General features: G+C 36.6%; 2 protein-coding genes across 2 annotated transcripts; both read right to left on the bottom strand.

The window, feature by feature from the left end:
* Positions 1–707: 707 nt before the first annotated feature.
* ipp (intracisternal A particle-promoted polypeptide) lies at positions 708–14,051 on the bottom strand. Its single transcript, XM_016451670.1, has 10 exons — positions 13,958–14,051; positions 12,208–12,582; positions 10,224–10,435; positions 8,527–8,746; positions 6,246–6,401; positions 5,690–5,857; positions 3,902–4,039; positions 3,533–3,655; positions 2,419–2,639; positions 708–1,208 (listed from the first exon to the last, which is right to left on the bottom strand). Exons 2-10 carry the CDS (start codon positions 12,542–12,544, stop codon positions 984–986), a joined length of 1,800 nt encoding a protein of 599 aa, XP_016307156.1. The 5' UTR covers positions 12,545–12,582; positions 13,958–14,051; the 3' UTR covers positions 708–983.
* A 1,974-nt stretch (positions 14,052–16,025) lies between these two features.
* LOC107661887 (phosphatidylinositol 3-kinase regulatory subunit gamma-like) lies at positions 16,026–27,872 on the bottom strand. The gene is made up of 8 exons (XM_016451669.1): positions 27,462–27,872; positions 25,974–26,061; positions 25,775–25,873; positions 24,394–24,589; positions 24,156–24,278; positions 20,057–20,178; positions 18,305–18,469; positions 16,026–17,114 (listed from the first exon to the last, which is right to left on the bottom strand). Exons 1-8 carry the CDS (start codon positions 27,526–27,528, stop codon positions 16,931–16,933), a joined length of 1,044 nt encoding a protein of 347 aa, XP_016307155.1. The 5' UTR covers positions 27,529–27,872; the 3' UTR covers positions 16,026–16,930.
* Between the last annotated feature and the right edge of the window lie 46 nt (positions 27,873–27,918).

Below are 27,918 nucleotides of genomic sequence, written 5' to 3'. Positions count from 1 at the left end.
AATGGATTATGTTTTGTCTGTGTACCCATGATTCACTGTAGATTAATATTCAGCCTGCTATTAAATACATCCAGTCACACTTTCGTTTTGGAACCAATTTTTACTATTAACTACAACTTTTGCCTCAATAAACTCCTAATTTGCTGCTTATCGATAGTAAGGTAGTTGTTAAATGTAGGTCTGGAGTAGGGTTAAGGGATCTAAAACATGATCATGCAGAATAAGACACTGATATGTGCTTTATTAGTATTAAACAGCCAATATTCTAGTAATATGCATGCTAATAAGCAACTAGTTAATAGTGAAAACAGGATCCTAAACTAAAGTCCTTTAGGAATATTTGGTTGCCATCGAGTCAGATACGGGAGTCAAAGTGGAGCGGCAAAACACAGTTTCTTTTTATTCCAGGAAATAGTCTCTATTAATGAAATATTAAAGCTCTCAGCTGAACAAATTCTAGTACTTGTATTAAATTCTAATATTTTTAACAACAACCAAGCATGTTTTCCACAAGCTTAAGATTGTGAGAAACAAACAGGTACAATACAAAAGTGCAAAATGTAACATAAAACATTGTGAAATGAGAAGCAAATGTGAAACAGGACTCAACAAAAGAAGCAAGTTGCTGGCTAATATTCACATCAGCAACGCTGAGATGATGATGATGAAGACCAGCTATACATAATGAATGGTGTGCTGTACGGCTGAACTGAGTGGCTTATTGAAGCAGGCTGTGAATCTTCTGGCTGATGGCTGGTTAGAAGTGCTGTTATACAAATGTTTTAATTGCTCATGATCTCACAGTGTCTCAAAACGAAGTCTGAAAAGACTCACCTTGACACTTACTTCCTAAACGAGCCTCACCAAACGCACAGGCTAACATATGAGACCGATCTCCGGTGGTCTTCTTCACTCATTTAAAAATGATAATAAATTAGACACTAAAACCAGTTTTATGTTGCTGGGTGTGAATATGTGGCCTATCAGAGCACAGCTACACCTCCATCACAGCGGCTGGTGATCATGTTACCGATCTCCGTCCACGTGTCTAGGTGGGGGTCGTAGATTTCGACCGAGTCGACAGTGACCGGCGCTGAAAAGTCCCGGCTAGAGGTCCGACCTCCCACCGCATACAACAAACCATTAACGGCTGCAACCGTTACCCCAGCGCGCGGGACGGCCATCGACGCCACCTCCACCCACTTCTCCTGCAACAACAGAGCCATATGCATACGAGTCAAAACATTTGCATAAAGGGTTGCATTTTTGGTAATGTCAACAGCGTTGCATGTAGGGCTGCAACTAACGATTGTTTTGATAATTCTGTTGATTATTTCTTAAAAATCCAAATATTTGTTACAATTTAATAATTTAAATTAAAAAAAGTTTTAATTATTAAAAATGTTATTCTACATCCTGCCCAGTGCTGTCCTCCAAACAACGTGCAATTTGAAGTCTATAAAAACAAATAGTGAATGTATCTGTGTAGGCTATGTATACATTATGTGCAAAAAAGGGTAAAATATATTACATTCTATAACAAAAACAAATGTTTGCTTACCATTTTAAAGTTGAAGTTAAAATCACTATATTAAAAATCATAAAACAAAAGCACACACTAAACAAGGAACAAGCACTCATCTGAACAAAGTAATTCTATCATATTTACGTCAATTAACTACTTTTAATTCCCTTTACTATGGAAGCCCATTTCCGCCACAGGATTAAAAAAAATTGGTGTCTTTTTTTCTGAGAATTGCGACTTTATTTCTTGCAATTGCGAGTTTATAGGCTTTCTCGCAATTCTGACTTTATTTCTCGCAATTCTGAGTTTGCATCTTGCAATTCTAACTTTTTTCTCAGAACTGCGAGATATAAACATGATATTGCGATATTTTACAAAGTCACGATTATAAGAAAAAACAATCGGAATTGCGAGATTTTTTTAAATCACAATTGCGATTTCATGACTTTCAATTGCAATATATAATCCTGCGATTCTAAAAAGAAAAGTCAGAATTGTAGATGTCAAATCGCAATTACGAGAATTGTGAGAAAAAAAAGTCACAATTATTATTTTTTTAATTCTATGGCAGAAACAAGCTTCTATACTTTACTGTTACTGGTCTCATAAAAACACAATTCTTCGCGTTACATGTACAATTGTTTAATTTCTATCAAGAAATATTTTAGTAAAATGTATTAAGTCAGAATGATTGCATGCTCCATCTGTTTGACGCACAGGACAAGCCGCATTAAATGATATGCTTATATGTTTGTTATTTCTGTATAGTAACGTGACCGGCAGATGTGCACAGTGCATAGACGAGATTAATCAATAATCAAATTCATCCGGTTATTTTCATTATTGATTAGTTGTTGCAGCCCTATATGGATCAGACTTTATGGGGTCCTAACCTCTTCCAGGCAGTACTTCTCCACTGTGTCCAATGATCCCAGAGCCTCATTCCAGCCTCCTACAGCGTAGATGCAGTTATTGAGGCTAGCTACACCCACATACGCCCGTCGGGTCACCATGACCGGCAGGGCGCTCCAGCGGCGAGAGATGGGGTCGTAAATCTCAGCCGAGCGCAGCTCCGTACCCTCATCACTGATGCCACCAATCACATAGATGAAGCCTGGAACAGACGCACAACATACTGAAGACAAGGGCCTGCATACTTTCTTCATATTTCCACAGTGCACTAAAAGTATGCACTGGCTTGGTTACTGGTTAACGTTATTTTCCCTGCCTGTAGAATAGAGTGCTACAGCGGTGGTGTATTTTTGTAGGCAGTGCTGGGTAGCAACCGATCACATAAAAAGATTCCAGAAATTAGGTACTTGTAATTATTTACATTTTAAAATGCTTATAATCAGATTACAGTTACTTTGTTTTGTTTAATGTTTAATACATTTCATGATGTTGATAAAGAATTGAATAGATTTTCTTATCATTAATGTCAAAAGTAATCTAAAAGTAGTTAGAATACATTACCTAATATGTGTAATCCAATAGATTATGTTACAAACTACAATTTCCGTCATGTAATCTGTAATCAGTAACTAACAGACTACAATTTGTAATCTACCCAGCACTGTTTGTTGGCCAAAACCCTGAAACGAGTTAGCATTGTAGCACTTCCAGTGCCATCTTAATGAAGTCAGTGGGTGGTTTTTTTTATGTGTTTTTGGTTAAATGCCTGAAATAAGGTGTGTAGTTAACACAAGCTTAAAAGATTTCATCATTCGCTTGAAATGCATGTTCAAGTCCAATGAATTAAACCTTCAAAAGACATTTATTAAAGGAATAGCTGACCCAAAAAAGAAAATGCTGTCATCATTTTCTCACCCTCGCGTCATTCCGAATCTGTTTAAGTTTCTTTCTTATGTCGAACACAAAATATTTTTTTTAAAGAAAGAAACTCATGCAGGTTTGGAACGACATGAGGGTGAGTAAATGATGACAAAATGTAATTTTTGGGTGAGCTTTTCCTTCAACACGGTTGGGTTTAACAAGGTACTTGCATACCTTGCAGCTCACAGCAGCCAAAATAATATCGAGGAACAGCCATGCTCCCAATAACCTCCCATTTATTTTCTTCTGGGTCATATCGTTCCATGGTCTTCCCGATTTCTGAGCCAATCCAGCCACCTGAAACCATAACCATTTACAATCAAGCCAGACATTTTTATGCAAAGCAACATTCATTGCCCTCAATGTGTACATTTTATCATTGCATGCATGCATTGCCAGGGAAAACATGACCTTGGCAGGAATGTTGCTAAAAGCGTTAACAAATCACAAGGTGTTACAGTGCGACTGAACAAAACCCTGAAGAGCGAAGCAGACTGACAGTGCCTAAACTCATCCTGCCGGAAAGCATCTAAATCTGCCTACCTAGTGCGTAAAGAGCTCCATGACAGGAACAAACTCCAACCCCACAGCGTGGATAGTTCAGAGACGCCACTGCCGCCCACTGCTTGGTCACTGGGTCGTACCGCTCCGTGCAGTCGAAAATCATGGAGTCCTTTTCTCCTGTGCAATACAAGACGGCTGTATGTTTATTATTTCCTCAATTGTAAGTCGTTTTGGATAAAAGCTTCTGCTAAATGAATAAATGTACTGTAAATGTAAATGCAGTGCAGCATTTGGGATCATTTAGTGCGTCTCAAATCAAAATATGTTGCAATGAGTTTTCCAGATAGTCTGCTATTTCCGGTGGAAATTTGAAGTGCACACTAATATTGCCCAAAACCCACTGCGCACTGGATGAAGATTTGATTTGATTAGAACAACAAACGAATTAAAAAGTGTCAAAAAACTGAAGCATGGTGGATGTGCAATGGCTAAGTAGAAAGGTTTAGAAATAATTAGTAGTTTCTTGCACAGAGCAATTGTTTTGCTTCACAAGACCCAAATATATCATCAGGAGCCACAGGGATTCATTTTGTGTTGCCTGTATGCTTTCTTTGACTCTCAAAGTGATGGTAGCCGTTGACTTGCATTTTATTAACTCTTTTCTCGCCACACATCTTCTGAAAGAGTACTGAATATCTGTATCAAAACAAGGCGAAGAAGAAGCAGAAAGCAGTGGTCGCGTATGTAAGCAGATTCATATGTAAAATAACGCCAACATCACACATTAAACAGCATATCAAAACTGACTAATGTTACCAAATTAAATGTGACCCTGGAGCACAAAACCAGAATTAAGTCGCTGGGGTATATTTGTAGCAATAGCCAACAATGCATTGTATGGGTCAAAATGATCAATTTTTATGCAAAAATCATTAGGATATTAAGTAAAAATCATGTTCCATGAAGATATTTTGTAAATTCCCTACCGTAAATATATCAAAACTTCATTTTTGATTAGTAATATGCATTGCTAAGAACTTCATTTGGACAACTTTAAAGATGATTTTCTCAATATTTAGAATTTTTTGCACCCTCAGATTCCAGATTTTCAAATAGTTGTGTATCAGCCAAATATTGTCCTATCCTAACAAACCATACATCAATGGAAAGCTTATTTATCTTTCAGATGATGTATACATCTCAATTTCAACAAAATTGACCCTTATGACTGGTTTTGTGGTCCAGGGTCACAAGTGGTTTAGGTCCGTGCAAGCTATGGATGTATGTTTTGATAATCGTTCTGAATCTGATCCAGAAGTAGTCTCTTACAAAAACTTGATTTTCTCAGCTTTTTGTTCAAAATTTTGCTTTTTTTCATGAAACTTACCCACAGAGGCTCTGTTCTTTGTTTTGGCATCTTGCATGTTCAGATATCCATACAACTAAATATTCTGGGGTCCATTAAACTTTTGTGAAAATGATCAAAAACGCTGGCGGGGAAAGAGTTAATGACCAAGAACCATTGTTTCAGCTAAGAATCTTCTAAGAAAAAGTCACCTAAGTCTTGGATGGCCGAGGGGGAGTGAATTAACAGCAAATTTACATTTTTAGGTGAAATATCCCTTTAAGTCTGCAGGGTTTTTTTTAAATCCACTTTCTCAAGAATAAATTAGAAGTAATACTGATATTACTAGAAGTACAGATGTTTGCCTTTAAAAATAATATTTTATAGGGGGTGCAACCAAAAAGTGCATGTTTTTTTGCATGGGTCCTAATATTGATATGTGGCAACACTACAGAAAATACACAAAAAACCCACACACTTACCCCCCACTACATATATCATGCCTTCCAGGACAGCCACCCCGAGTCCACTGCGGGCCTGATGCAGGGAAGACACGGTGGTCCAGTACTGACTGAACGAATCAAAGCGCTCAACACAACTCAAAGCCCGACTGTCACTCCATCGGCCGCCCTGCAGACGAGTGTAACCGCCTGAGAGACAGAAGAAAGACGTTGAATTGGACAAACGATTAAAGGGATAGTTCACCCAAAAATGAAAATCCTGTCATTAATTACTCACCCTCATGCCGTTTCAAACCCGTAAGACCTTCGTTCATCTTCGGAACACAAATTAAGATATTTTTTATGAAATCCGAGAGCTCTCTGACCCTCCCATAGACAGCAATGAAATTAACACGAGAGCTCTCGGAATGCATCAAAAATATCTTAAATTGTGTTCCGAAGATGAACGGAGGTCTTACGGGTTTGGAATGACATGAGTGTGAGTAATTAATGAGTGTGAGTAATTAATTCATTTTTGGGTGAACTATCCCTTTAAGATGAGTATCACATCTGCACGCTCGCAGAAGAGTTCCCGTACCAATGGCGTAGAGGTACTTGCGGGCTTTTCTCCGGGGCCGGGCCTTGGCCGTCTGCAGAAGGCTGAAAGGTTTGCTCTCTTTAGGGGACTTGTTGACTTCAGTGTACTCTCTCAGAAGGGTTTGCAATGCAACTCGCAAACTGAAGTCAGAAATACCTGCTGGAGAAAGTCTCGTTACCAATGTGTACACAAAAACAAACATCATAAAACAGATCATTCCGGCTCTAAACTACGATTAGATGAGCCACATTGTAAAATATACAAGATATGTGCACCTAGACATACATTCAAATCTATATGAATACATCAAGCTGCTTACCAAACATAAACAGTCTGATTGTGCTAATGCACTTAAAGTCAGTGTTGAGGAGGTTAGACTAAAAAAATCATCTACAACAGTGTAATTAAATTACTGTATTAATTACTAAAAAGTATTGCATTACTTATTACTAATTACTTTCTAAATCCCATATCAAACTCGACAAGACAAGGATAGACATTAAACTGCTCTTTTAATTCTTTCAAATAAATAATATAAAATTGCATAAATTTTACTTGAACTGACTAAAGTTTTTAAAGAGAAAAAGTTACATTAAAATTAGATGTTAGATTGTTAAATTGTAATGTTAAATCCACTACTGTTTTATAGACAATAATGTTTTGTAGTCTATACAGTATTTATGCAATTTGCAATTGTGTAATTAAATTCCAGAAAAAATTAAGCGTAATCCCTTACTTTACTTTTTCAAGGGAAAAGTAATTAAATTACATTAATTAGTTACTTAGTAATGCATTATACCCAACACTGTATACAGTTTATATAACCTTAAAAACCATTTCGTTTTGCATTATTTTTAAAGGGGTCATCGGATGCAAAATTCACTTTTACATGTTGTTTGAACATAAATGTGTGTTGGCAGTGTGTGTACACAACCACCCTATAATGATAAAAATCCACCCAGTGCTTTTTTTAAATCCTGATAAATCATAACCCCTTTCTCATATCAAGCCATTTACAGATTCTTGGCAGAATTACGTAGTATTGCACAAGCCCCTCCCACGATTGTTGATCGACACTAGTGTTTTACCTTAGACCCACCCTGAGTAGCAGAGGAAGAGAAGAATGTCTCCTAAGTGATTGAGGTGTTTTGTTGTTGAATGTAATGAATATAGCAGTCGTAATTTTTTTCTGACATCTGAGCTGCTGAAGACGCAGTGGATTTTTTTTTTTTGAAGGGAATGCGCCCCCGATCTGCCTAAATGCGTTTATGTTCGCGCGAATCATTCGTGATCCAGCTTCACTTACTTTTTTTTTTATGAATCTTTGCAAATCGCCCTTTCCTAATAATGTGCTAGTTTGCGTGATGAATGCAGCTGAAGTTAAGAGTCTCTCAGAGAGCGGCTCGGAAGAGAGGGGCGGGGTCAGCAGAGCTCATTAGCATTTAAAGCAACATGCAACAAAACGGCTCGCTGTGAACAGAGCTGATTTTGACAGGGTAAAAAGTGTGTTGTTTTACACTACCATTGAGAAATTTTAACCAAAGTCCGTTATAGACTTTTCATTAAGACCCTAAAGAATAATATCAACTTGTGGAAAATGGGCATCCGATGACCCCTTTAATACATTTTTATTTGAAACTTTTTTTCTTTTTCTGTCCTTATGAGTTATGATCATAAATTCTCTTGTAACGCATTCTGAATAACCATTGTGTAAGAATTTATAGTTTAACATAACTTGCATTGCCTATATTATTTGACAGAAGAATATTTTTTCAGATTATTTTTAATAATGAACGTAATCATTTATTGATCAATGCCGTTTGCCAAAAATCAACAGTTCAAACAGCAGAGCCAAAACAAAAAACAGAAAACCTTTATTGTAGCTTGTCAAACACTAAAATATGATATAAATGAGACCTTATGAAATGTAAGACTCAAAGTTTACTTGAAATTGAAGACTTGTTTTCAGAATCATCCAAGGAAATATATATATTTTTTAAATTGTTAAAGAAAGTTTTTTAAATTACCATTGTGTATGAATGTATGTATTTTAACATAACTTGCGATGCCTATATTATTTGACAAAATAATATTTTATTCACATTTTATTCTTTTTTTTTGCTCTTAAATCCTCTTAAAATGCCTCTGTAACATTTCTGTAAATTATAACCTTGTCAGACTACGTGAAAGTTTCTTCCAATTATGTCCATCTAATCAGAGGATACAAACATGAGTCCTGAGCGGTGAGGAGCACTAAAGTGAAACACAGCATCTCTCTCACCCTCGATGTACTTGTAGAGTCTCTGTGGAGACAGCAGCGGGAAGCGCACCGGTTCCAGAACTTCCACCACATGCTTCTTCCTGTGCGGCACGTCGTGGTGCAGCCAGTCCATAGCAGCCGTGAACACCTGATACTCGTCTTCGATCCTGAGCTCCTCACTGCGGAGCAGCTTCACCAGCTGATCTTTAGACAAGCTTGAGAACTCTTCTGAGGCGCACACCTGACTCCAGGATGCAGAGGTTTTCAAAACCACAAAATACTCGAAGGCTAAATATTTGGAGCCCTACAAAAATCACTGTAGAGCAAAAGTGGGCAATACTCATAATAGTGATAAGTCATTTATCTTGGTGCCTGCCCGGAGTAACCTGCCGTTAAAAATCCTTCTGTTGTGTTGGTCAGTTTGACCTGCATTCAATTTTCAAAGTGCTTGACACACTGGTTTAACTATTTTTTTTTTTTATTTATTTTTTTTTTTTAATATTATGTTTTTTTTTTTTTTTTTTCTCAATTAGGGTCACGAATGTGCATGCAAAGTTTCAACACATAGGTTTGTTTTGGAAAGGCTGTATGAATTTTGTTTACATCAATTGTGTTTGGGGTCAAATTGCAATTTGCCAAAAATCAACGCTTTGTAAAACAGCAAAGAGTCAGGTAAAAAACTGAAAACCTTTACTGCAGCTCGTCAGACACTGAAAGACAACTGCTGTCTAAAAAATATACAGCCATGTAATATGTAAAATACAGACATTTATCGAAGAAGATACAAGACACAAGAAACATTGTGCGTAGGACAATGACGCCTCAGTCCCCTTCAAAGGTGATTTTAGTTTTGGGAAAAGTCAGAAGTCGCAAGGCATCAAATTTTGAGCTGTAGGGGGCCATCTGAGCACCAGCTGCCCACAGCTGCGGCCGTTTTCATCGTTTTGCATTTCTCATATTACATGGCTGGAATCTGGATACTTTCCAGACAGCCCTCGTGTGATCTATACATGAGAATTTATGAAATGTAAGGCTAATGTTGCTAAAGCTACACCTATTTTCACTGATGCTGCCTTCACGTGCTACCAGAATGATTGTAAATAGGAATGTGGTAGTTAAAAAATTGCATATGAAAGCAATGTCGACCGCTTGAATTTGTCGAGCTCATAATCACATGTGGGACTTCTAAAGTTTGTGACAGCAGCTAAGGCACCATGAGACCAGCTGTCGTTATTTTATCGCGCCGTGCTCCTCGTCTATGTAATTCATAAACGATCATTTATTATGCACATCATTTATTATGACTTTTAAACCGAGTATGTTTTCTGTAAAGATAACAGGCTTGTACTAATAGTGGAATGTTTATTTGTATGCCAGAGCTTGAGCTCTTGAAGCTCCGCCCTCTTCTGAAAAGCAGCAGCTCATTTGCATTTAAAGGGACACACACAAAAACGGCGCATTTTGGCTCAAACCCTAAAAGTGGTCATTTTAACAAGCTATGAAAAATTACCAGTGGTGTATTTTGAGCTAAAACTTCACATATACACTCACCTAATAGGTCACCTTTAAGTTATGAAACTTGCCGGATGTTTTAATGGTACAAAGGCCTCTTATATGTCAAAAGATCAACGGATGACACATTTAAATCCATGAATCAGGGTTAAAAGAAACAAAAACTCAATGCTGAGAATATTTGAAACGGAAAACTGTGAACCCACCTCTAGAAAGTGGACATGGATGTAGTCTTCAGTGAACTGTAGCAGCTCCATACAGGCGATCTGCTCCAAAAAGCGATAGATCCCCACACAGTTGGATGGGTCCATATGAGCCCGCAGGAATTCTCCACATATATCCACCACCTCACTCAAGTGCAGCATGTCTGCAGCCACCATCAGCTCCTGCACAGTGTCCACCGTCACGTCAATAGAGCCTGTCAGGAGCAAAAGAAGAGCATTTTAATGTTTGCCATTCATACACTGGGAAGAGTTTGGGAAATGTGGAGCTTTTACATTACACTCTTATACACACTGCAAAAAAGGCTCATCTTGCTTAGTATTTTTGTCTTGTTTCTAGTCAAAATATCAACAAATTCTTAAATTAAGATGCATTTACTAGATAAGCAAAATGACAAGATATTTAGTCTTGTTTCCAGATGGGAAAAAAACTGAATTAAGAGCATTTTGCTTCAAATAAGTAAAATGTTCTGCCAGTGGGTTAAGTAAAATACTCTTGTTTGTACTCTGCTTAATAGCCCGAGACAAAAGAGCACATCTCAAAGTCTCTATTATATTCTGGTCTCTCAAGTAACTCAATGTAAATAGTCAAATGCCAGCACACCTCTCCTCAAGAAGTTGGATGATTTGAGGTATTGTTCACATAACTGGTAGAGTTACACCTCGACGTTTAAAACGTCTTGTTAGAGGTTTGTTCATTTGAGCAATATTAAAGGAATAGTTCACCCAAAAATGAAAATTTGGTGAAAATTTACTCACCCTCAGGCTATCCAAGATGTAGATGAGTTTGTTTCTTCAACAGAGCATTGCATCACTTGCTCACCACTAATGGATGCTCTGCAGTGAATGGGTGCCGTCAGAACGAGAGTCCAAACAGCTGATAAAAGCATCACAATAATCCACAAGACTCCAGTCCATCAGTTAACATCTTGTGAAGTGAAAAGCTGTGTGTTCATTAAGATGCTTTTAACTTCAAACTGTTGCTTACAGCTAAAATACAAGTCCATAGTCCATAATAACGCTTCCTCCAGTGAAAAAGTCATCTGGTCTGAATCAGAAGAGAAATCTGCACAGATCAAGCAAGCACCGTTTACAATTATGTTATCTGTATATTATATGTTGTCTGCATATTACGGATTACAGACAACAGTTCCACTGGTGAGCAAGTGATGCAATGCTACATTTCTCCAAATCTGATGAAGAAACAAACTCATCTACATCTTGAATGCCCTGAGAGTGAGTACATTTTTAGGAAATGTCCATTTTTGGGTGAACTATTCCTTTAATAGTGATGCTGACCATTATCAAGCACCACTAATTAACTTACCCACAGGTAACTTTTAACTCCAAGGCACTCGAAAGGTTTGTGAAAAATAAAAAGCCTTTATAATAAAACGGAGCGTTCCGGTCCTTGATTCTGATTGGTTGAGCCGCGTTCGAAGCTGTTGTAAATTACTCTACAAACATACACCTTTGTTTACGTTTGTGTGTTACTCAGCAACCACTTTGTTGGAACCACAACTGATTCATTGTTTGGTGGAAGAATACTGTTTTTATTAATATCATTACACTTTATTTGCTCTGTTTTATTTTGTGAAACCTTACTACGTATATGGAATAACCGTTTTATAAAAGCAATAAGCCCCATGAAGCCGTGGTTTACAGTGAATTTATAACAACAACACCCCTTAGCTGTTATAAATTCACTGTAAACCACGGCTTCTTGGGGCTTACTGCTTTATTCTCACATGGCTTTACATTAAAAACAACTCGACGTATTTGTGATTTTTTTTTTTTATGTAAATCCATGTGAGAATAAAGACTTTTGAGTGCCTTGGAGTTCAAAGTTTTTGATGAATTAAGAAATCCCGCATCCAAAGAGCACCGATTTATGGACTGTATACCCCAGTAGCTTTTTTTTTTGCATGTTTCTGATTGATGGACGAACACATGTATGACACCAGCATACCAGTGTAAATAAATTCTAGGAGAATTTCAAAGACGTCAGCTTCCACTCCAACAATGCGAACCTCCTCCTCATGGGCTTCGCTCATCGCTCCAGAGAACAGAGCAGCGAAGTACGGGCCGCTGGCAGCCAGCACCAGCTTATGGACCCCGAACACCCTTCCGCCTACCAGCAGTCGCACATCGCAGAAGTCAGTCTGCTGGCGCATTTTGTTCATCTGAGCTAGCAGGAGCCCAGCGTGTCTGTCTGAGGAGAAAATCCCACGATCGCTTGCTGCCCCGGCCTCAGCTCCCGCCGCGGAGCGCCGAGGGTGCGACAGAGATGGACCAGCGGAGGACATGATGATTCCAGCTGGATACCACAACAATGCTCTTTTACCTAACACACACAAACACACACACAAACAGAAACATTTAATACTTCTAAAAATGCACTTACTACAGCGAGGCCATCCATTCACAGCCGACCTGAGAAGGCCTATTTAATTGCAATTCAGTTCCAAAATTAGAACTGAGATAGCAAACAAGCCGAATGCAGAATTCCGATGCAAATTAGTATTTAAGGAAGCGGATTTATTTAAAATGTTATATTTGACTGCATATTATAAATGATCTCTCTTGTTTGTGAAGTATGCTGGAAGAAAATGTAATTGCACCAAAATTATTATCATCAAAAAGTAAAATCTATTTTTAACCCCCAAAATGGAACATAAAGATATAACCATATAATCAACACATTCAAATGTATGTCAAGATTTGCATTTCTGATTAAAACGTTTACATACCCCTTGCAAATTATGCAGGATTTTAACAAAATAATAGGGTCGTAAACATTTCATGTTATTTTTTATTTAGTACCGTCCTGAATAATTTTTTTTCACATGACGTCAAGACAAAATAAAAACTGAATTTACACAAATTAACTAGTTCAAAAGTTTACATACCCTTGATTCTTAATGCGTGTTGTTGTTTTTGTTTTGTTTTTTATTCTGATGGTCCAACTGTTCTTCAGAAAATATTCCAGCTCCTGCACACTCTTTAGTTTTCCAGCATATTTAACCCATTTTCAACAGTAACTGTATGATTTTGAGATCCATCCTTTCACATTGAGGACAACTGAGGGACTCATACACAACTAATACAAAAGGTGCATTAAAAGCCGGGGGTGTAAACTTTTAAACAGGACGATGATATGTACATTTTTATTATTTTGTTTAAACATTTTTTTTTTTTCAATTATATACTGCCCTTGTAATATTGTTGTTTCCCAGAGAGAAAAAAATCTGCAAGGGGTATGTATATAAATTGTATACAATTCTATGAGCAGAATTGTATTTGCATAAAATGACATACAGAAATGTGGTGGACATTTTGTAATGTTGTATGGCTAAATCTGATGGCTGTAATGCTGTTTAACGAAGAAACCGGTGACCTGTTGTGGTTTGGGCGGCTGCTGCTGCTGTAAATAGCTCACAGGAACAACCTGTCGAACCTGCAACCTTTCCGTTTCCAGCCCAGGCGTTTAACCACTAAGCCACAGCTCAGATAAAGACAGTTAGCATCACCCTGGACTCCTGTGTGGACTGCGATGGCTCCATGTTCCTGTGACAGCAGCTTGACATCTAAAACACAGCCCAGTTCAAACCACAACAAACCATCCACACGGGATGCTCAAACTGCAACACATGCGAAAACCAAAAGCCTAGTTCAACGTGCAAAACAGACACGAGCGCTGCGTGATTTAGCCTACTTACATTTTCATTTGGTTGTTTTCTCTTGTGCATTTATCCAAATGATCAGCGACAGACCCACTTCCGCATGAGCATCGAGTTTTCCCTCGTCGACATTTCAGTCTGACAGACCCGACTAATCGATAGCCGACCATGAACGTAAATGAGTAGATCTAAACGTTACAAAAATGGCAACATCATTGGAATAATGAATAGTCAATACAAGAAAAAGGCTATATGAATAGGGCGTACAAGTTTAAAAAGCATTTATTTATTATCCAACAGGGTTGTGTGAATGGTGTGGACAGAATAACACAGTAAAACGAGTGATTTCCCGCTGAATTATGTTGAAGAAAGAGAAATATCATTGTAGGAAATGAAGAAGATATGAGAAATCGAATTAACAATTAGAAATAATATTAAGAATATATTCAATCCAAAAATAGAGGGAAAATCTCTGCTTTGATAGCCTACATTTCCTAGAAAACATGGGTCTAATATGTAGAATGTACGGTTTAGATAGGCCTTCATGCAGGGGTTGGACAAAATATGAACTAAAAATAACGTGAACAAAAATGCTGTGATTATCTTAAGTTGTTGTTCTCTGTATTCTCTATAGTTTGTACAAGTTGTGCTCAGCACCCTGTTGAAAAACCCAGCATATGCTGGTTAGGTATGTTTTGACGCTGGGATGCTGGTTTAAGCTGGTCCTTTGCTGGTTTATACTGGTCATGTGCTGGCAAAGGACCAGCATAAACCAGCAAAGGACCAGAAAGTACGTTTTTTTTTCTTTTGTATTTGAAAACAGCCAAAAAGTTAAGCATAAAACATATGAGCAATAGTAAAAAAAATTATAATTCTAGTTTGTTTCAGGATAGTAATTAAAACTAGATAGATAGATGATAGATAGGTAGGTAGGTAGGTAGGTAGGTAGATAGGTAGATAGATAGATAGAAACTATAACAGTTCATAATAATAAAATAACACTGGTTTGTTTGTTTGCTTAGTAAACAAAAATAATAATAATAATAAAACACTACAAATAATCAGGCCACAAGTTTCCAATAAATGTTTAGCTCATACGAATAAATAAATATAATCTTGTTGTAAATGTTTTCAAGTTCTGTTGTTTAGTGATATGAATCATCAGTCTATATTTATTTTATAAAGAAAAGCTGCAGTAGGATTCTTGTGCCATTACAAATTTCATCAGTTTTTGTGTAGTGTAGGGCCAGTAGAAGCTAATCTGGGTTTACTCACACCTGCACACTTGTTACGGGCTGTCCTTGCATGATGTAACTGCTGCTCTTCACACACACACACACACACACACACACAAAGCTTTTAAGCCCGTCCATAGTGCTGACGCGGAGAGCGAGAGCTAATCCCAACACCCATCTCACGTCCAACCTGTTACAATGCCCCACCTAACACCACACAGATTTCCCTTCAGAACATTCTGTTCTTCTGAATTACTGCCAATAAATCCTGCCAGTCTCACCCATTCAGCACTGCGTATTCTCACCAGACAGTGCCATTAGTGAGCGAAAATCAAAAGGATTTTTTTTTATTTATGAATGAAAGAATGAAGAGGTCTTTGTTGAACTTTCAATAAATTCTATTCAGGGTTATTACAATTAACTAATACTAAAACCATAAAAAGTATTTTATTAATTAAAATAAATTAACTGGATTTTTTTTTTTTTAACTATATACTGTATGTTAGTCTATATAAGTTTACCTTAATGTACTAAAATATCTAAACTGAAATGAAAATGGGAAAAAAAACATTTAAATAAAACTACTATATAAACATATTACTAATAAAAGTGACAAAAACACAAATTACAAAAACTAAAAAAATAAATAAAATAAAAAAATATATAAAAACAAAAACTACAATAGTTTGTCAATCACTACTGATATTAAAATAACTGCAAGTGCATGTCAACTTATTCTACTAACCATAACCAGTCTACTAATACTCTAATGACTGCTAGTTGACATGTAGTTACTTAGTCAGCAGAATTTGTAAGACCATCAAAATGTGTAATGAAACATGTTTAATAAATCAGACATGAGCTCTGTGTTTATTCTCAGTCATTTTTTTTTTTATTTTTTTTTTTAAGAAGCATGCAAGGGAAAACACTGCAGCACAAAATAAGCTCTGCAAAAGAAGGGGAAACGTTCCCTTTGTACTGTCTGCTGCTGACAAATAAAAAGAGTTGCTCATCTCAAGAATAAGCAGTTTGGCATTGTGTGGTTAACCACAGACACACTTATGTATTAAACTCTATGAAGTGCCTGGCTGTTCAGCCCGTAAGACAACTGCACTGTCCTGGCTTTCCTAAAAAAGCATAGTAAAAAAAGGTAAACATTAGAAGTATGCCAGAAATGTGAATTCAACAAATACATTTCCTCTTACTCCGTAACAGATGCAAAGTGGATATTCACATTGTGCATAATTTTCAAGCTGTCTTTAAAATGTTATTCAAATTTTATGAACTAAAACCAGTTTTCAAGATGTTTCTCTCGAACGAATAAACCATGCATCAAAAAAAAAAACGTAAACTCCTTACTTGGGTGAGCAAAAGAGCATGAACTGCAGGCATCTTGAAAGATCTGAAAGTGTGTCTTTTAATAACTGCGTTACATTCACAAAATACATTTTTAAAATGTTTTGGGTGATGAATGAATTGCGATAAAAGATTATCATCATTCATCCCCACAAAAACTACTACTACATCTGTTTGCTTAAAAGAGCACGACTGTATCACAAAACCCTTAAAAACCAATTCTGACGTTTTTGTGTGTCTGTAAACATGTCTACAAAGGGCTCATTCAACACTTGTTCAAGTACTGGAGTATCTTTATGACTGAGGAATGCTTTGGAAAGTGCAATATACAAACAAACAGCTTGACAGTCGCTTCCACTCTTTGCACAGTGTCCAGACGGTAAAATCGAGCAAAATCTCCTTCAGTCTTAGTGCAGTTGGTTTAGTGAGCGGCGTGGACCGGATACGCCAGCCGGACGTCCAGAGCCTGGTTGTGCTGTGCCAGCGAGGTGTGATGGTAGTGCATGACCAGATCCTTCAGAGACTTGTGGAGATCGAAGGGCTCGACGAAGCCGTAGCCGCCCTCCGTGTGGCGAATCACGCAGTGCCTCACCTGGCTGCCGACCCTGTGGAGGAAGAGACGAGAGCAGGGTTAGGGAAGCTGAAACCGGCACCAAATTCCAAAAAACAACGGAAAAAGAACATTTTAAACTGAAACATGATGCACTGCTATACAACCAACCAAAATCCTAAGATATTTTCTTTTTCGTTTTTTTATAGACCAGTGCTGCATCCCAATTCACCTACTCCTACTATGCCTTAAAAGACACTTTTTTTTTTTATGGATGGGCGATTTTTATTTAAGCTCTTTTGGACTGAAGCATGCAACACCCGCTGAGTGCCATTAAACAGCATGAAAGATCAAAGACAATTTTTAATATAACTCCGACTGGATTCGTCTGAAAGAAGAAAGTCATATACACCTACATCTTATGCTATTTTGCTTCTTAAGTAAATGTATCTTGATTTAAGAATGTTTAGATATTTGTACTAGAAAACAAGACAAAAATACTAAGTATGAAAATCTTTTTTTTTTTGCCGTGGCAAAGAGTCTTTAGACTAGTTTTGATATGGGAGTATGAATATTAAGATGTTTATTTGATGTTTCAATAGCATCTCTTATTAAAATGTTGACAAAAAAAAAAACTCTTAAAATTCATTCATTAATTTTAGTTATTTTCAAGCGATAGTAAACCCACAAATAAAAATTATGTCTCACTCTCATGACATTACAAACCTTTATGACTTTCATACCTCTGTGGAACACAAAAGAGGATATTTTGAGAAATGTCTGGGTTTTATTTATTTTTTTTCCATACATTGGAAGTCAGTGCACAGCAAAACTGCTTTTTTTTCTTTTTTTTCTTTTTTTTTTTATATCTTCTGTGTTTTGCAGAAAAAATAAGTAATTCAGATTTGAAGGAATTTGAGGGTAAAGTAAATGACAGAATTTCTTTTCTAGGTGAACTTTCCCTTTAAGGTTGATTCATATCATGAATCTGTTCAATTTAACGAATTGGTTTATTGAAGAGGAATTCAACCATCTGTGACTGGCTGCTTTACTCCAGTCTAAGTAGATGGTTTTTGGACAGAATAGGATGCGATGTGCAGAAGACGCCAAAAACAAGTCTCCGTATATGAGACTATAGACTCTAAAGATGAGAGGACATTTCTATTTTGTGCTAATTAACAAACAAACAGGAATGCATGTCAGTTCTCACATGATTAAGTTATTAAACACTGACTGATGACTTACACCACAGAGCAGGCGTAACAGTCCTTGGTGCTGCTGTTGCGGATGAGGAAGGCTCCAGACGGTTTCCCACGGAGAAGCTCCTCTGCCTGCCGTCGACCGAGATCTCCCACAAACCAGCTCTCCTCCTCCAGCAGCTCCACGCTCTTCTCACGCTCACATTCAGACCTGAGAAAACAACCACTCAATAAGCAAAAAGCTCGGATTTTTTTTTTAGCTCAACGAGAGCGCCTCGATTTGTCTTGTAAATGCCAGTTCCTGTTCACCAGCCATTGTCCCTGTCTCCACAGACCTTACAGACCTATTGCATCAGACAGCAGCCAGACGTGTCCCCACTCGCTCCCTTATGAACCAGAAATTAAACGGCTTCAGAAGGTGCCTTATATTGAGGGGCTTAGAGAAGTAAAACAATACGATTTTTTTTACTCAAATCAGTGGTGACAGGTAGAACGTTTGTAGAAATACAATAAAATAATAATTACTGGCATTTAAGTCTAGTGTCACACACTTCAATGAAGATATTTTTTATGAAATCTGAGAGATTTTTGTCCATTCACCCAAAACTTTGATTCATTAAGCCTTAACTAAATCGGTTTGTCACAAAGTGATCGTGTGTCTTTAAAAGATTTGCGTTAAATCACTTCGTTCAAACGGCTTTCGTCCTGTTAAAGGGTTAGTTCACCCAAAAATGAAAATTCTGTCATTAATTACTCACCCTCGTGTTGTTCGAAACCCGTAAGGCCTTCGTTCATCTTCGGAACACAATGCAAGATATTTTTGATGAAATCTGAGGGCTCTGTGACCCTCCCATAGACAGCAAGGTAACTACCACGTTCAAGGTCCAGAAAAGTACCAAGATGATCGACAAAGTAGTCCGTGTGACATCAGTGGTTCAGCTGTAAAGTTACGAAGCTACGAGAATACTTTTTTGCGCAAAGAAAACAAAAATAACGAGTTTATTCCACATTTTCATCTCTACTGCGTCACTTTTGGACGCGCGTTCACGACAGTACCATGACGCGAGCGTGTGGCGGCGCTGACCCAGATCCGGCGTGATGACACATAAATGTGGAATAAAGTCATTAATTGTGTTTTCTTTGTGCAAAAAAGTATTCGATCGTCTTGGCACTTTTCTGGACCTTGAACGTGGTAGTTACCTTGCTGTCTATGGGAGGGTCACAGAGCCCTCAGATTTCATCAAAAATATCTTGCATTGTGTTCCGAAGATGAACGAAGGCCTTACGGGTTTCGAACAACACGAGGGTGAGTAATTAATGACAGAATCTTCATTTTTGGGTGAACTAACCCTTTAACGCACTCATTGAAGGGTCATAATTTTGGGACTTTGGAGGGACAGAAATCACTGAAATCACATTTGTGTTTGCGCTCATTCGACACAGAACTTGCAGACTTTGTATTTAAATAGCAGCATTTTTTAGGTTTAATATTCACAGACACTAGTCCATATCACGATTTGATTAATGCCATATTTGCCAAATTCTGTGTTGTACTGTAAATGAAGCATTATCATGGAGACTTGGATGGGACTGGATAGATGGGCTCTGTTGACTGCACAGGAATGTACTAACAACCACTGAGCACAGTAGCAACTATACCAACTATACAACATCCTGGTTTTTCCCTGGCAAGCCATATTCAACAATTACATTGCCAAACTTCATTCCTAGAGAAATACTGGTGCTCTTTCAGCACTGCTGTGATTAAGTTAAACATACAGATCATATGGACACTCACTCTTTCAGCTCACTCTGGACTGCATCTTGGAAATCCTTGCAAGAGTTCTCCCGAGAACAACACTGTTCTTCAGAGGTCTCTGTCATGCTGACGGCCTCAAATGTTTTTCTCCTTTGGATTTCCTGTAAAGCAACAGGGAGAACCTTAGAAAAGCAATGCATTTGATATGCTTGATATTAGGGATGTCAACGATTAATCGGTGATCGATTAATTGTCGATAAGAGATGCAACCGATTAAAGCTATCGATGGTCGATTAAGCCGTTTAATTTTGGGCTGCATGCGGCTCATGCGCAAAACACGTGCGAGCGGCTGTGAGTGACGGTGACGGTATATAAATGCATCCTCATTCACTCATAATGTGCAAATTAAGCTTTTAATGTTATTTAAACTTTAAAAGTACATTAAAATAGAAACAACACAAAGTTCTTCAACATGGAATGCAATAGAAATGTATTCTGTTACACCAAATACACAAAATAATGATCTTTAAAAAAGCATCATATGACCCCTTTAAACAAACATGTCAACTGAATGCTAAGAAAACGTAATGTATGGTGATATATCTCTATTAGGGATGTCAACGATTAATCGATGATCGGTTAATTGTCGATAAGAGATGCAATCGATTAAAGCTATCGATGGTCGATTAAGCAGTTTAATTTTGGGCTGCATGCGGCTCATGCGCAAAACACGTGCGAGCGGCTGTGAGTGACGGTGACGGTATATAAATGCATCCTCATTCACTCATAATGTGCAAATTAAGCTTTTAATGTTATTTAAACTTTAAAAGTACATTAAAATAGAAACAACACAAAGTTCTTCAACATGGAATGCAATAGAAATGTAGTAACAGTCATTTCCCCAGATAATTGTTTCATATTTGAAACAATTAGGTGAAGGTTGCAGGGCTGCGGAACACTGCGGGGGAAGGATAGGCTATTCATTCCTACAACTTGTTAATTCGTTCCTACGACTTATTAATTTGTGGCCACTGTCCATGGTCAACAAAGTAAAATGATCTCAAACGTACGGCGCGCTCTCTTCATTTTATCAAACGATCATAATCACATCTATTCATTTTACAATCCTGTTACTAGCATTTTATTCAGACTAAAACCCCTTTAATTCGGGTGAGAAAGCGGGCTTTTTTTTTGTGGCTTTTGCACATCCTGTCATGCCGGTGATTGCGTGCTGCTGCAATAGACGCATTTTGCTGCATTAAAGTTAACAATTAATCGATTAATTGAACGTTAATTTAAACGATGATCGATCATGGAAATGATCGAAATTTACATCCCTACTTGATATACATTTCTTCTTTTTAACAATTAGATGAAAAAACTAAAACTAAACCAAAACTGAAATCATTGCCTTTAAAACTAACTAAAATAAAAATAAAACCAAAAATTGAGTTTTCATATTCAGTTCCCAAGCGTATTTGTGTGTGTGTGTGTGTGTGCACGAGCGGTTGCTGCATTGAGCATTGTAGCCAATCGTAGACATGTCTGTTGAAGGCGTAAATTGCCAATAGCCAATCAGAGGTGTTTAAATTATCCATGATAAGCTCAATACTGCAACAGAGTTTCATTAAAGCACAAGCAGCTTTATACACTTACAAGTCCTCTCATTATACTATTTTATATTATAAATCAGTGTTGGCTGAATACGCTTAGCTTTGAAATCCTCTCCACTTATAAAAACACTTTTATTCCTAGTTGGCAGTGATTAGAAATACATTTATCTGATGTGAACATTTAGCATTCCTTATGTTAATAATAAATAATATATCAGTTAAATCTATACTATATTATGTATATTTCTATGTAGTTTTATATATATACAAGTTATTTGTTTTAGTAATTATTACTTATACTAGTCTTAATTATTTTTTGTTTTAAGAATTTTTTTTTATCATTACTGTGCTTAATGTAATTAAGAAAAACAAATATATACACTACCGGTCAAAAGTTTGGGAGCAGAACGATTTTTTATGTTTTTAAAGGAGTTTCTTCTGCTCATCTAGGCTGCATTTATTTGATCAAAAATACATGAAAAAATTTAATATTGTGAAATATTATTATGATGTAAAATAACGTTTTTCTATTTTAATATACATTAAAATGTAATTTATTTCTGTGATCAAAGCTGAATTTTCAGCATCATTACTCCAGTCTTCAGTGTCACATGATCTTCAGAAATCATTGTAATATGCTGATTTATTATCAGTGCTGGAAACTGTTGTGCTGCTTCATATTTTTTTTGGGAACCTGTGATACTTTTTTTTCAGGATTCTGTGATGAATAAAAAGTTAAAAAGAAGAGCATTTATTTAAAATAGAAAAACGCTCGTTAACCGATTATTAACCGTTAACCGACAAGATTATTTTAAATTCGAATTTAATTAAATGAGAAAGGATACGTGTCTATGACCAGTTAAAAAAAAATACTAACATTTGTTTCCCAGGGATTAATTTTGCATGCGCAAAAAGCAGCAAACAACAGAACATGAGGATTCACATGGCCATCATACCACATCACGCACCTGCAGCGCTTCTGCGAGCGGAGAAAAACATAATAAAGCTAGGCTATAGGCCTATATGTATAACGATAAAAAGGCCTATACGAGAATTATATTTTTACTTAAATAATAAACTAAGAAAACGAAAGAAAAACTGTGCAACATGATCCTTCAGAAATCATTGTAATATGCTGATTTATTATCAGTGCTGGAAACTGTTGTGCTGCTTCATATTTTTTTTGGGAACCTGTGATACTTTTTTTTCAGGATTCTGTGATGAATAAAAAGTTAAAAAGAAGAGCATTTATTTAAAATAGAAAGCTTTTCTAACAATATACACTACAGTTCAAAAGTTTGGGGTCAGTACATTTTTATTCTTTCTTTTTTTGAAAGAAATTATTCAGCAAGGATGTGTTAAATTGTTAAGAAGTGATAGCAAAGATTTATATTATCAGAAAGGATTTATATTTTGAATAAATGCTGTTCTTTTTAACTTTTTACCAAGACGGCAGAAAGCGGCATCCTATTTTTCTTTAGGCTTATTTTACAAAAGCACAAAGATTTGTTTTTATTGTGAATGTACACAAATAAAGGCAAACCTTTTACAATTCCGATTATCTTTATGACTAAAAGGAGTAGTTGCTTCCAGTGTTAGAAGGAAAAACTCAAGTGATTGCGCCGCACAGTTAAGCATTGCTACCTTGACAATGCAGCCTGTTCATTATCATAATAAAATACAGTCTGTCAAACATATGGAAAAAACACACTGCTCAGTTTAAATATGTAGCAAAATCTGTGCCGTTCCATCACTGGAACACCAGTGATGCACTGGAACGCCAGTGAAGTAGGCTACATAATAAATAATAATTTGGCATTCAAATACATTGCGAATACGGAAACATTTGATTTTGTGACGAATGGGAGACCCAACGTTGGTTTCAGTTTTGTTTAGCCTAAATGAATTCGTTTTGGCTTGTCGTTTATATTGCTATAGCTTCTTATATTTTTAATTCTTGTTCTTTTCTAAATACTGTTAATTGAAAGGCTTTGTTGAGGAGTGAGGGGAACTAAAATAGCCTAGCTATGTTTACAGTGTTTATTATAATGTTTGTAAACATTTCGTGTCAGCATTAGGCCTATTTCTGAATGAAACAATAAAATGCGACTTAGGGTTAGGGCTGGACTTATGTTTTTTTTCCCTCTAAAAAAACACTTTTTTTTAAATACACGTAGCGTATTTCAACCATGCAGCAAACCTTTTAAAATATTTTGATAAATTACTAAAAATAAATAAATAAATGACTTTTTAAACCATTTAACTGATTGTATTAATCGGTCAAAATTCTTCACGGTCGGTTAACAGTTAACCGGTTAAAATGAACATCCCTAATATATATGAATAAAATCTAAATAAATAAACCATAGTATTGTTTTTTTAATATAAAAACTAATACAAACTACCAAAGAAATTGAAGAAAAATACTAAAACAGAAATTCAGTTGCGAATTGAAAAGAATATTTAAAAAAAAAAAAAACAACAACACTATAATAACACTGATTTGAACCTTTTCCATGGCTTACCTGTAACAGCGTAGTGCAAGCATCATACAGCTGGTCATACTCAGCCGTCTTCTGAAACAGTCTCAAACATTCATGGAGCTTCTCTCTAGTTGCACTCAAAAACTCGTCCTTCACAGGCAGATCCTGAAAACGCAATACGTTTAATCACTAAAAGTGTTCACTTGTTGGAGAAAAATAAAATAAAATACATTAACAAAAGATGCCTTTCAACTAAGATGATCTTCCCCATGAGACTCACAGAAGAGGTAGGAAGCGGGTCACAGTGGGACACAGGATAAGCCAGCGTGACATCCAGGGAGCTGTTGTACTGGACTAAGCTCCGATGCCTGTAGTAAGAGATCAGCTCCGGCACTGAGCTGAAGGTCAGAGGCTCGGAGAACCCAAATTTGCCATCTTGATGGTGGATCCTGATGAGTTTGTTGGTGCCATTGTTCCTGTGGGGATTTCAAGAAGCGCTTTCACACATACAGCCTTTTCTATAAACACAGTGATATTTCACCGTGTATTAGTCACCCCTTTGTGAAATGGCAACAAATCATATCTGGCAACTTGCAGTCTTATTTGCCAGCTTAAGAAGTTGTAATATTGTTGAAAACATTTGATAGTGACGCAATTTGTGAACTAAGCCATGAGATGAACTTAACAGCAAATTACATTTAAGAAAATTCAAGGTTAGGATGCTCTGATAAGCAAAAAGTCCACTAATAAAGAGAGTCAATTATCTATACAGTGCAAAAAAAAAAAAAAACTATTAAATTAGCAGCGGTGTAAAGCATTTGAGTAATAATACTACTTCTCTACTATAGTTAAGTATTATTTTGGTGAATCTGTCCTTTATTTGAGTTCTGTTAAAACTGAATACTTGTACATTTACATTTCTACAATAATAGTTTTTACTCTGTTACAATTTCACGCAGACTTAAAAGTACAAAGCACATATGCGTGTCATATCTGTGACTACTGTGACTTTAAAAAAAGTAGATGATGACAGAATGTTCATTTTTGGACGAATAATCCCTTTCAGAGACACAGACTTTAAACTTTAGTAATGTGTTTATTTAATAACATCTCCTCTGTAGATTGATGAACTTGAGTCAAGTGTGAACGGAGTGCATGATTATTAGTCTAAAAATAACTATATTCAAATATCAATCCAGTGTAAAAATCATCTGCTGGAAATACTCAAGGAACAGCTTTAAGGATATTGGGTTTCTTTAACATCCGCGGAGAATCTCTACGGCTGTTTTCAATGTAAAAAGCTTTAACTTTTCAATACTTAAGTACAATTAAATGTGGATGCTTTACATATTTTTACAAATGTGGATGGTTTTACTTTCACTCAAGTATTTTTTTGGAATAGGTACTTTTACAATGAGTAAAAATTGTACATACCTTTAACTTAAGTGCAGTTTTTCTGTATATTTTACACCCCCTGCTAATTAAAATGATGCTAAAATACTAGCTAATCACATCAGTTTCAATGACGTTGGCGCTAATGTGTAGCAAGCAAAGTCTGTTTCATGCATGAAAGTGGCTAATGATTGGTTGGCCACTGATGCTAATACACTTAACTGCTGTGTTTTCAACAAAGCAGGAATCCTGAAACATGCGATCCTTACCTAACGGTTAATGTATATTCTCCCTGCTGCTTGCAGGAAGCATTTCGGACCAGGAAAGCACCATCAGCCATGCCGTGGAGAACTTCATTCACCTCCTCCCTAATGGTTCGACACAGTGGAGTTTGGTTGCAAGTGGTATTATTAATTGAATAATAAGCAAGCAAACTGATAAATGCTTTAAAGAAAAACGCAATCTTACCTGGATATGTCAGCCCAGTACCACTCGGCCTCCTGTAATAAATCAATGGGCTCCATTTCTCCGAGGAGATGATCGTAGCTACCGATTTCTGGTTGAAGAAACATAGTAAAACATAAGTGTGAGACAATAGGCTACTAAACAGTTCAGCAATTGTTACATTTCTAGCCTAGTTTTACTGGAAAACCGCCAGCGTTTTATAATAAATTGCTAATTTGTCAGGTCTTGGTCTCTGGAAATTAAAAACTATTAAAATATTAATATTAAAAAATATTATTTAAAAGAACAGATTTATACAAAAAAAAAAATTAAATAGATTTAATATTCTGAGATGACTGCATTTAAGTATTTAAACTATTTCACGCGGAAAATATGATTAAGCATTAACATTTTCGCCTCTCATCTTGTAAAAGTTAAATTTTTGTCAGTTTATAGACATATCCATTCATCATCATAATACAAACACAACGGAAGCAAACAAAATCAAGAATCACCGTAGCAAGTTTTTTTTATTATATAATAAATAAAAAGAAAACCGATCGAATAGAAAAAGAATAGCGCAAGCTAGTGTTAGAGGCCTTTTTTTCCATTTTGTTAATTGGGTAATAAATAAAAGAAAATAAATAGAATAGCGACGCTAGTGTTCGTTGTTTTTTTTTTGTTTTTTTTTGTTAGAAAAAAAGCAGTTAGTAAATGAAGAGTGCGCAAGTCTAAAAGGGACAATTTTTTTTTTTATTATAAAATTAGAATAGAGAGTGCTAGTTGTTGAATAGAAACTATAGAGAACAAAAAAGTAACGTAATGTCTAAACGTGCATGCGGAGGGAAAAGAAGCAGCGGCAGTCACGACTTCTTTAATGAGACAGAAACTTTCATTCTGGCCTAACTTACTCTCTCATGTAATACTGTTAACCAGATACACTATGAAGCTCTGAGCTATGAAGTAACAGCTGTGGAAGCTCAGGATTTCCCCGGTATTCCCGCTGAGTTTACCAGTTCTACTATGGAGAAAGATAGGATTTGTGAATATTTACAACGTAAAGTGACGTTGACCAGCGGAGCTCTACGATTGGCTGAACTAAAGACTTTGCGAGACTTATCGAGTTAGGTGATTGGACGCTCAGGGTCTGTTACCAAGCTACGTCATCATTACCTATTTAATATTCATAAGCTAGCGCTTCGCCATAGTAGGGTCGGTAGTTCGGTGGCCTGATATTCCTGCTCTGCTGACCTGAATGAACTCGGCGATGACATGTTGAGACACGCAGAACTCAACGAATCAAAAGCCCAAGACTGCTTAACTGGCTTTTATATAACACGAACTAACTTTCACAAATGTTCCTACCTTCACTGAATACTGACGCGGCGTCGTCCCCGTGATTAACGCTTGACGCTTGCGTTTGAACCAGAACAAAGGCAGAGCGACTTAAACCGAATAAACGCCAAATATAAAAAGATGACACGCGAATAAAACAGAAATAAAGTTACATACCAGTGCCAGCGGCGCTGACTCGACTCATTTCGATGTAGGAAAACGGTTCTGCAGACGATGATGACATCTTTAACAATGGATCGTGTTGCAGGAGTGAATCAAGCCCTTTTAAATAACGTAAATCGTAACGTCAAATAGTTATAAACGACTGTCCGTTTGCTATATCTAAGATAACGAAGTAAAAACGGCTTAACAATGTTAAAAAGGCGAAAAATGTCAGTTTTTCTCGTCTTAATCCAAGTGCCCAGTTGTTATAATTTGGCAGCAAGTCATTCAAAATAAAACTTAGCAATAAAGCTTAGAATCGTCTGCCAGAATAGCATTCATGATCAGCACCTTCATAACACCATATACTCGTCTAAATATTCAAATCAACGGCGAGCCGTGACTAAATAAAACTCTTAAAAGGTTTGGGACGATTTAAGTGTCTGAGGACGATACCATTTATCTGCATGGG

This window comes from Sinocyclocheilus anshuiensis, unplaced genomic scaffold (assembly GCF_001515605.1).
Source record: "Sinocyclocheilus anshuiensis isolate Anshui unplaced genomic scaffold, SAMN03320099.WGS_v1.1 scaffold723, whole genome shotgun sequence".
Classification (NCBI taxonomy): Eukaryota; Metazoa; Chordata; class Actinopteri; order Cypriniformes; family Cyprinidae; genus Sinocyclocheilus; species Sinocyclocheilus anshuiensis.
Note: the sequence above shows the minus strand (reverse complement) of the source record. Positions and strands in the feature narration are given on the sequence as shown.

Excerpts from the sequence above, each read along its gene's own strand:
- ipp (XM_016451670.1), bottom strand. The coding sequence starts at position 12,544 with ATGTCCTCCGCTGGTCCATCTCTGTCGCACCCTCGGCGCTCCGCGGCG. Across the intron at positions 10,436-12,207 it reads CCTAGAATTTATTTACACTG|GCTCTATTGACGTGACGGTG; the intron begins GTATGCTGGTGT and ends TGCTCCTGACAG. Across the intron at positions 2,640-3,532 it reads TGGCTGCTGTGAGCTGCAAG|GCTTCATCTATGTGATTGGT; the intron begins GTATGCAAGTAC and ends CGTCTGTTCCAG.
- LOC107661887 (XM_016451669.1), bottom strand. The coding sequence starts at position 27,528 with ATGTCATCATCGTCTGCAGAACCGTTTTCCTACATCGAAATGAGTCGA. Across the intron at positions 26,062-27,461 it reads AGTCAGCGCCGCTGGCACTG|AAATCGGTAGCTACGATCAT; the intron begins GTATGTAACTTT and ends TTCTTCAACCAG. Across the intron at positions 17,115-18,304 it reads TGTTACGCCTGCTCTGTGGT|GGTCGGCAGCCAGGTGAGGC; the intron begins GTAAGTCATCAG and ends CTTCCTCCACAG.